Source organism: Acanthopagrus latus, chromosome 7 (genome assembly GCF_904848185.1).
Source record: "Acanthopagrus latus isolate v.2019 chromosome 7, fAcaLat1.1, whole genome shotgun sequence".
In the NCBI taxonomy this organism is placed as follows: domain Eukaryota; kingdom Metazoa; phylum Chordata; class Actinopteri; order Spariformes; family Sparidae; genus Acanthopagrus; species Acanthopagrus latus.
The window spans coordinates 30,760,611-30,770,734 of NC_051045.1; the positions used below are offsets into that span (position 1 = coordinate 30,760,611).

Genomic DNA, 10,124 nt, shown 5'->3' on the forward strand with positions numbered 1-10,124 from the left:
CCGGAGTATCTCTACGCTCATTGTACGCATTAGTGAGTGCCTGGTTTCCTGTATGAATACTTAATGCAAACCACGTGGTGTAAAAGCAGACTGCAGCTTCTTTTGTTCAAATCAATCAAACCAGAGACGGGCAGAGAGCTGCTGAATCAGGAAATCACCGGTACATTCATTTATTGTTAGCTTTATCGAATTACAAATAACATTATTTTCGAAATCTCAAAGGCTGTACGGGCGCTAAACGTAAAGCTTATCCAAAGAAAGAAAATATTTGAAAAGTTTGTATTGTAGCATCGTTTCATGTAACGTGTCTTTACTTAGATTGCTGTTAGCTTACAGTAGCGAGGTAACGTTAGCTTAATGAAGACTGTCTGCCAGCTAATTTTACACTAATCATTCAACTTATCAGATTCTGGTGTCGATAGAGCCATGCACTTCTGTGTAGCATACGAACACTGAATGGCTCGTTTGTTAAGCAGCTAGCTCTATAACTTTACAAGTTGAGCGTTAGCACGTCAGCTAGCCTGCTACCCAACCATTATGTGAACAAAGAACGACAGTGGTTAGCTGCTTAGCCTAATGATGCTAGCAGCTTGCTACCAGACGGACAGCGGGACACGCTTTAGTTTGCCGTTTGGTTTCTGGTTTCTTTCCATTGGTTACTGACTAAACTGCCATTGACGATGCTCATTTAAGACAATAGGGCAATTTTCATTTAAATGCCGGTTGTCGACAATGGAGGCAACCAGGCTAATGTCACTTGAGCGTATAATACATCTGCTTAGTTTAGCTTAGTTCAGCCCGTTTAAAGACACACACACTATCCTGATCGGTAGCGCTAAGTATGTGTGTGTTTTACAGGCAGTAAAGTCTGAATTGTTCACTTGTTGAATTTCGTATATTTAACGAACAGCGAAAAGCCGAAGTGTGGAAGTTCTTGTGTAGCTAGTGTTCATTCTTCCACAGCCCGTTCATGACTTTGTTTTCCACTTATTTGATGTGTTCCTCATTTGGAGCATCTTCATTGCACCGTTAAACGTGTTGTGCTATTCCTCAAACACGAATGCTTCTCTTATTGAAACTGTCCGAAGCAAACTATTAAATCATTATACCTTTGTCATGCTTTATGTAATATCTCCAGTTTGCTCATAGTATTTCTCCTTGCTGCGCCCATTATCTCCCTAAATGATTAGTTTCATTGTGTTGAGTACAGTTCCAGCTTTTAATTACAAATTGTTGTTGAATCCTGTATAAACTGATCACTGTCTCTTTCCCACACAGCTTCTGATTGAAAAATGCCACGGAAGAAGGTGACAGATGTCTCAGGTAACGGTGGGATAAAGAAGAAGAGGGTCAGCGGCAAAAGGAAAGAGAGAGACTTCAGCAGCGACGATGAATTTGACTTTGAGCAGGAGAACAACAAGAAATCTGGCAAGCCTTCTGCCAAGTCTGGTCTCCAGCCTGTCACTGTGGCAGACGACGTCAAAGAGAAAATAGTGGGTTTGAAAACATTGTTTTTTCTGTCTCCACAATACTGTCGGATTATGTATTTTAAAATTATTTCTTTGATTTATATCTTCTCATGGTTCTATTTACTTAGAGTTTAAATTCAGAATATTGAATTACGACCTCAGTTCAATAACTTTCAGACAGAAAGTCAGCTACTTGGTCTTTTTTTCCCATGTCACTGTTGTTATCGTAAGTGACTTCATTTTGTCCTTTCTACAGAAACTTGAGTGCCCAAAGGTCAAAGGTCAACTACTCATCTTTGGAGCTACCAACTGGGATTTGATTGGAAGAAAGGAGGTGCCTAAACAACAAGGTAGAATATTTTATTATGTCAAGTAGCTGGGTCATGTTCACAGCAGGATGGATAGCTGTGTCTGTTCTCTTTTCATCAGCTGATGCATCTTACTATGATTTCCATGCTTAATTGCTGTGTGAAATATCACAGTAATATGGTTATCATAAAATTCAATGTATGCCCATATGATTTCAAAATGTATGACAGAATGTGATACACCTGTATGATCTCAATCAGAGTGTAGTCTTCACTGAAGTTGTGATGCAGTGTATTAAATATTGACCTCCTGTAATGAGATTTTTGGTGGTACCTGTCTTAAGATATAGAACACAATTTGTAGTTTTCTTTTAGCCCTGATTGTGGAGTATAGATAAGATGTTGAAGGTTTTCAGCTAGATGGAATCAATAAAGATTGATCAGGTTTTGTAGTGTGTCAGCAGTAGAGAATGAACTGCCCACACATTAGACGTACCTGTATCTCTTTGTTTGGGATGCACAGGCCACATATGTGTTAGACACAGTGAGATCCCGTTAATTTATTATGACAGTAATGTCTTTTCATGTGTATGCATGTTCTGTGCTGCCCCCTGCAGCTGGTCCACTGATGCCGTGGACAGGCTGTACACTGTGCGGTTCAGTCTCCGGTACACACTGATAAATCTGCTTTGTTGAGATTGGAGGGGGAGGTTGGGGGTGTCGGCAGGAGCAGCTGCATGGACAAAAAGCATCTCGGGGAGGGGGAGGGGGCACAAAATCCACCTCTAGGGGGGTGAAATACACAAACGTCTAGATGGATAAGACACTGTGCCTCGTACCAAAAAAACCCCTAATTTTTAGCAGTTCACTTAAGCTGAAATTATACTTGACATAATGCCGCAATCGGGGTGTGTACACATAAACTGTATGTGGAGATCCACATATCTCCATTTTGTGTGGCCACTACATTGCAACAAACTTGGTATACATCTGTGCACACCTGGAATGCAGATTCCAGAAGATAGTATAAACAAAACTACAACATTGCTGTGTGTGCATCCATCTGGAAGTATATTCCAGGCCTTACTTTCACAGTACATAGCTCAGCTGACAAATGCCAGTTAAGCAGGTTTGCTTCGTTCAGTTCTGAGCAAAGAGTACAGAGCCATAAAACTGCTTTTTTATGACTGAATAAATTAGCTCACTGTATACATCTGATCACTAAGGTTATCAAAAGTATTGACCCTTGAATAATTTTCCAATACCATGTGTTAAACACGCAAGATCAACATTGGGATTGATGGATGGATAGATTTAAAACAGTCATTGACGTGTTTCAACGTGTGGTCTTTCATGTTTCCAGCTGCTTTCCGCAACCTGGGTCAGAATCTGTGGGGTCCTCACCGCTATGGCTGTCTGAATGATGTCCAGGTTAGCTGTGTGGTGTCTGGCTCCTGTGCTGCACACAGTCTTCTCATGACCACTGAGGGCAAGCTGTGGAGCTGGGGTAAGTAACATGCTGAATTAGGGTGCAAATGATTTTGTGCTGAAAATGTTGGCACACATCCACAAAGGTTGCAGCTTTATCCCCAGCAAATCCAGCACTGTACTTACTGTAACTAAGTGGATTTGTATGCAGATTTGTAAGAATGGAAGCATTTACTTATCAACAGTTATTGGTTTCTGTCTTCCTCAGGTCGTAATGACAAAGGGCAGCTGGGTCATGGTGACACCAAACGTCTGGAGGCTCCCAAGCTGATCGAGGCCCTAGCAGATCATGTGATTGTTGCTGCAGCCTGTGGACGCAATCACACCCTGGCTCTCACAGGTAGGCTGAATCATACTGCAAGTCATCGTCAGGGTAGCATGTCAGTGAGATGCTGGCATGGATGACATGGGCTTAGTGTCAAAGAAACTATTAATATTTAGGGTATTTGTGTGATATCCTTCTGCTATCTGGGTAAAACACGTCATATCCCCAGCCTGTCTACAAGCTGTGTTAAAGATGTGAATCAGTAAGGACCTCTTCAGAGTCTGTCTGTTCTCCATAACATTATTTCTGATATTGCAATCCGAATCATAATGTTAACTGACTACTAATGAGCGCAGAGCAAAGGTGCTGTGAGCAGGCAGAAGAAGAAGGGAGATGTGTCAGATCTGGGGAAAACACTGTAAACTGCTGCTATGAAATTCACTTGCTAGTTGTACATTTTTATGGGGCACAGCTGGCTGACAGGCTGCCCAACCAAAAACATATCTGAATGCACATATGTGTCTGGCACATATAGAATAGAAGACGTTTACTGTCCAGCTGAGGCACGAATGTTTGGTGTCACCCAGGAAAATATTAACACAGTTTAAAAACAAAAACATGACATTAAAGATCTCTTGATTTTAAAACAATCCATGCTCATATTTAAAGGTGCCTGTAGTTGGTTGATAACATTCATTGATTCTAGAGATTATTAGTTTATTTTAGATTATAAGATCAATTGTAAGTTAATATTGCCTTAATATTTGTGGAGGAAAAAAACAATTATTTAATTTAACAGTTGTTACTTAAATTGTCAATATCCGATCCCCAATTGGCACAAGCTTAATCTGGGGTCATAATTATTTAATACAAAATGAGTTTGGTTGTATTGGTCGTCACTGGGACAAAAAATATTTTGAATGTATTGAAAACAGGGGAGGGAAAGTAAGAGTTTGTATATACGCTGCTGTGTTTGCTGATGTCAGTCTTTCTCCTCAGAGGATGGCGTTGCATACTCTTTCGGTGAGAACAAGTTGGGCCAGCTTGGCCAAGGCAGCCAGACTGATGCAGTCCTCAGCCCAGCACCGGTAAGACATCAGTGTCACACCTGGCACGCACTGTAGACCCAGGGAACACAGACTTCATCTGGATACACACTTTAACAGATTATCAATATCTCTGCTCAGTTCTAGTTCTGCCCAAATTAAGACCCAGTCATCTGAATGTCCACCGAGCAATGGTTTTCCAATCTTGCTTAGTCCAGTGTTGGTGAGCTGGTACCAATTGTAGCCTGAGTTTCCTATTCTTACCTGGGAGTAGTGATATGTGGTGTGGTCTTTGAGTTACTGTTGCATTCCCATCAGCTCAAAAAAGTCGAGCCATTCCCGTCTGGTACCTGCCATCAACGACACGTTTTCCTAGAAAACTGTTTTCTCCTTTCAGACTGTTTTTAAAAAAAAAAATCAGATAATGAACAAACAAGGCACCAACAATCATGCAATGTTCAAAATCATCTTCCCTTCCCATCCTGAGGCATATTTTGAACTAATTGGCTTTTTGATAAGTCATATTTGTGTATCTAATAAAGTGTCCAGTTAGCGTGTATATGTATAGCTCATATATAAATGTCATGAACGGCATGAGCTTACTATAATATTGTAATACATATAAGTAGATTATAATTGAATGAAATGTAAGTTTTTTTTGTCAGAACTATGTTAGCTGCACGTTTGTGATTCGAGTGGGTATATCCTACCAAGTTTGCCTGTTGATAATGTTGACAGTGATAAGCTGTTGTCCCTGGATAAGACTGCATTTTAAAAACTGAAGCCAGGTTAGTAGCAGTGGTGCTTACATAAAGTTTCATAAATGATATGAAACCACATAGGAGATCAGGAGTAACTTGACAACAACGCTCAGCCCAGAGTCCTGCATGGGTTGGGGTACCTGCGGGCACCAGATGGATGACCTGTACAATTTGGATGAAACAGATGAAAAATAATGTACTGTGTTGGATGCCTTGAGAGCCCAGGTTGGGTTTTGTGATTGCTATTTTCAAGGTGTCATGCACAAAAAAAAAAATTGAAAATATGCCTGCATTTCGAAATGATAGGCACTTATATTTCATATGAGCGTATTCATGTGTGCTCGCGCCCTCCCAGAACCCCAGCTCGCCACGCTAGCTTAATTTCATCTTGCATCCATCTAATTTTCCTTTGGGTGCGGGTCGGGCGTTGCTATCAATTTATGGTGGGTCGGCTCGGATGCGGAATGTATTTTGTGCTACTGCTGGAAAACGGGTCGGATGCAGTTTTAAGTATGGCGGGTTTGCAAAATAAGACCCATGCAGGACTCTAACTCAGCCAACACCACTGTGTATTCACAAGCCCTGCAAGTAGTTGTTTTAACTTCCATGATGGAACAGCCTCCAACAGCCATAACTGTAGTAATTACCACAACAATAGCTACACCCATGAGAAACTTACCTGCCTGACTGGGTATGTCAGCTAATGATGCACGCAGGTTGTGTTACATGACATGACTTTGCCAATTGTGGTGAAAGTCAAAAATATGGTTGGGGAAAGAATGCAAAAAAAGATTTGGAGGTAACACAAAAATAGGTGATAGTACAACCCTGTGACCTATTAATAGGCTTCATAGTGACCTGTTAGTGCACCATATTTATAGTCTACTTTCTGTCTCTCCCTCTAGATTTCATACAATGGCCAGCCCCTGGTGAAGGTGGCTTGTGGTGCAGAATTTAGCATGGTGGTGGACTGCAAAGGAAACCTGTACTCCTTCGGCTGCCCAGAATACGGACAACTGGGTACACTCACAGTGTGCAAACACATCTATTGTTTTTAATATGTCAGCTTTGTTTGAAGTGTGTTGAGTGAAGTTTTCCAAAGAAAATTTATCATAGATTTTTTTTTTTTTTTTTTTTTTTTTTTTTTTTTTTACCATCAGCCCTATGTGAGATCAATCAATCAAAGAACAGTTTCTACTTTCTGAGTATCAGCCTTAAAATATAGTATGGGTCAGGTCATGCTGTTTTAATTTACTTTTTTTAATATTTGTATCTGTCATTGCAGGTCACAACAGTGATGGAAAATTCATAGCTCGTGCCCAGCGCATTGAGTTTGACTGTGAGCTCATCGCTCGTCGTGTCGCCATTTTCATTGAGAAGTCCAAGGATGGCCAGGTCATGCCTGTGCCCAACGTGGTGGTCCGAGATGTGTCCTGTGGGGCTAATCACACGGTGAGAAAATAAGCTCATCACTCTTATTAGAACCAACTTACATTACACAGTAACAAGTGCTACCGCAGTCATCCATTACAGTGTTAGACTGTATAGCCCTGCTCACAAGCACACAAACAAATGACATTATCCTTCACACTGAGTATTTAAACCGTGTGTGTGCTTGTGCATGCTCAGCTGGTCCTGGACTCTCAGAAGCGAGTATTCAGCTGGGGTTTTGGTGGTTACGGCCGTCTGGGTCACACGGAGCAGAAGGACGAGATGGTTCCTCGACTGGTCAAATTGTTTGACTTTCCTGGACGTGGTGCCAGTCAGATCTGTACAGGCTACCAGTGTTCCTTCGCTGTTAGTGAGATGGGTAAGAAGTAGGGTTGAGTGAGTACTGAAACTAGTATCTGCAATAGACTAGAATTTGAAATAGAACTAGACTCAGTAGAACTGACACAATTAATATCATTAAAAGTACCAACTTTGGTACCCAACCCTGGTTGTAAAGGAAAATCCTCATTTGAGTATCTGACTGGATTTTATTGATTCAAGTACATAATGAAGTTAATTTTAATAAATACAATATAAATGAATACAGAATACCAAATGTGACGTCAAGTCAAAGCAGCATATAAATGATGTGGGATGTGTGCTTCTGTACTGGTAGATGTCTGATCTCCTGCTGTCTTTTTGCAGGGGGGCTGTTTTTCTGGGGGGTGACAAACACTTCCAGGGAGTCAACCATGTACCCCAAAGCTGTGCAGGATCTGTGTGGATGGAAGATTCGCAGTCTGGCGTGTGGGTGAGTAGTGACACTATTTCTAAGCACCTCTCTGTGCCATGGTGAGTTTTTTTTTTTTTGTGGAGGTCATTTTGTTGACTTGCTGATTCACCAAGGGTCAGATATCTGATTACTGATGTATCTAAAGCCCATATGCTCCACTGCTCTACAAAGGATATCATTCAGGGGGGATTCAGACATTGTTAGAACATCAGTTAGGCAGTTAAGTAGCCAGGTGTGTGTGTGTGTGTGTGTGTGTGTGTGTGTGTGTGTGTGTGTGTGTGTGTGTGTGTCAGCCTCATGATCACAGTATGCTTCCTAAGTACAGGGATACTCTGTAATATACAGTATGTTTACTTAAGGCCTATGTGTCCTCATCGGCACCAGGTATGCTGTTGGTGAGAGGAAGTGTTTGTCCTTTAGGGGCTGACTAACATTTTCCAATCCCCATCTGCAATTCCACAGAAAGAGCAGTATTGTTATCGCTGCAGATGAGAGTACGATCAGCTGGGGACCGTCACCCACGTTTGGAGAGTTGGTACGATCTGAGACATCAGTAATGGCTTAGTCATGACAAGATTCAGTACACTGGTGACAGATAAGTTGGCTTGTAACAGTCTCATATTGTCATTCGTCCTTCAGGGATATGGAGACAACAAACCTAAATCATCCACCACTGCCCAGGAGGTTAAGACCTTGGATGGAGTCTATATTGAGCAGGTAAATGGACATGTCAGTGAAAAGTTCTGATCAGCTTCCGTAGGAGAGAACTTTTAATACATCGTACATCACTTGGTGGGTCCACACCGATCATCTAAAATGAAAATGCAGCGCTTTTCTCTCTACTCTGGTTCTTACAGAGCCAACTGTAGTCAGTATCTGTTAACATTCCCATATCACAAAAACCTCAGTCACAGTCAGTAAAAAACCCTGAAAATTAAAAAATGAAAGATCACTGTCTTGCTTGCCTTTGTCTCACAGAATAAAAGTTGTAGCGCTGAACTTCATCTTGCCAACGTTTTGGGGGGTTATACATGAACTGGGCACCCACAGCAGGCATGTCACCAACGTCAGCTGGTCATCTAGCAAATCAAATATGTAACTGAGTTGCAGACAGGTCAGGGAGCCAGAAAATTGGCTACAACCACTGAGCAGACCATACACACTCGCTCTAAGTTATCATCCATTTGTTTGTATAGAGCTGGCACAATAACAGCTTCCAGTATTTGTTACTTTGTCCTTGCTGAACCATCATATGAGCAGGCATTTCCATGTTTTCAGTGTAAAATTGAAGCTTGCCACCTGCACATTCTAATCCATTATTTAATTTAAAAAAATGTTTTACTGCATATCAGCACAGTCAGAACTACATCACACTAAACACTGACTGTGTGGGATCATTAACAACAATTTTATTTACTTAAGACAGAAGTGTCATGTTCATCCTTTTACTTTTGCAGGTGGTGATGGGCTATTCTCACTCTCTGGTTATTGCCAGACAGGACACTGAGCAGGAACAGGAGAAACTGAAAAAGCTGCCCGAATACAACCCCCGAACAATCTGATTGGGCCTCCAACAGCAACACCTCAACCCTTTCACAGGAGCAGAGACCAGCAGTGCTCAAGAGGAACAGCTGCTGGACTCGTGTACCAGTAGGATGGGTAGGGTTAGTTTGAAGGGTCTCCACACATCTCAGCTGCCAGAAAACTGGCTCTACACCAATTTGGACACTGAAATTTAAAGAAAATGGGACTGGACACGAACAGATCTTCTGGATGCTCCAGCATTCACAACAAATGGACAAAATATTTCCACTTACCACCTCGAGTAAACCTGCAACAGTTTACTCAGAGCACTTCAGCCCTAGCAGAGTAGTGCTTCCCAAAAACCCTTTTCTATTTTGTAATACAGCCAAACATTCATTTTTTCATGTATCTTGTCTTTGTCTTTGTTGCAGTATTTGAGATGATAAAGTTGTCACAGTTCAAGGGTGCTACAGCAGGACCCTCAGTCTTTTCCCACTGAGGGCTTTTCAAAGACCAATATTCCATATCTGTGCCTTTTTCTACATGTATGTTCAGGATATGGAAGTCTTGTTTGTGTTGTTCAGAGGGTCAGTTCATCAGTCTTGGAACATGACACTCTGAGTTAGTGCACTCCACTCAATGTTGCATTCCATTTGTAGTCGTCTTTAGTGTTTGGATCAAGGATGCACACCTCAGTCCTTCCAAGACCACAGTGTCTGTTAGCTCTCGTCTTTGCTCATTTGAGTAATACTAACTACTACAACACTCTTAAGTGGTTTTACAAGCAGGTCAGAACTCATACAACCAACAATGCAATGTGTAGAAATGGTTCAGTGTAATAAGGTGTGCTGAAACGAAGGCTTGTCCTTTTTTAAAACAAAAAAAACAGCAGAGGTGTTTTCCTACTTGTACTGCATTCTTTTTTTATGGTGAAATTTCTGTGGGTTACATTGTTTTTTCATTGAAATGGTTAAATAAAGATTCACATGAATTGATTTTTCTTCTGGTCTACACTTGGGCTGTAATGGTACCATTTACC

The 10,124-nt window shown here is 41.4% G+C and overlaps 1 protein-coding gene across 2 annotated transcripts; it reads left to right on the forward strand.

Annotated features, from left to right (window-relative positions):
* Nucleotides 1–21: 21 nt before the first annotated feature.
* On the forward strand, nucleotides 22–10,080 carry rcc2 (regulator of chromosome condensation 2). Of its 2 annotated transcripts, none has more exons than XM_037105289.1 (13): nucleotides 22–160; nucleotides 1,279–1,493; nucleotides 1,726–1,819; nucleotides 3,141–3,284; nucleotides 3,474–3,605; nucleotides 4,530–4,618; nucleotides 6,243–6,357; nucleotides 6,623–6,789; nucleotides 6,967–7,147; nucleotides 7,474–7,579; nucleotides 8,024–8,096; nucleotides 8,201–8,278; nucleotides 9,019–10,080. In XM_037105289.1, exons 2-13 carry the CDS (start codon nucleotides 1,293–1,295, stop codon nucleotides 9,121–9,123), a joined length of 1,485 nt encoding a protein of 494 aa, XP_036961184.1. In that variant the 5' UTR covers nucleotides 22–160; nucleotides 1,279–1,292; the 3' UTR covers nucleotides 9,124–10,080. The 2 variants fall into 2 exon arrangements, with proteins under 2 accessions (XP_036961184.1, XP_036961185.1); XM_037105290.1 differs by lacking the exon at nucleotides 22–160 and adding an exon at nucleotides 815–839.
* The last annotated feature ends 44 nt before the right edge of the window (nucleotides 10,081–10,124 follow it).

Excerpts from the sequence above, each read along its gene's own strand:
- rcc2 (XM_037105289.1), top strand. The coding sequence starts at position 1,293 with ATGCCACGGAAGAAGGTGACAGATGTCTCAGGTAACGGTGGGATAAAG. Across the intron at positions 4,619-6,242 it reads CAGTCCTCAGCCCAGCACCG|ATTTCATACAATGGCCAGCC; the intron begins GTAAGACATCAG and ends CTCTCCCTCTAG. Across the intron at positions 7,580-8,023 it reads ATTCGCAGTCTGGCGTGTGG|AAAGAGCAGTATTGTTATCG; the intron begins GTGAGTAGTGAC and ends GCAATTCCACAG.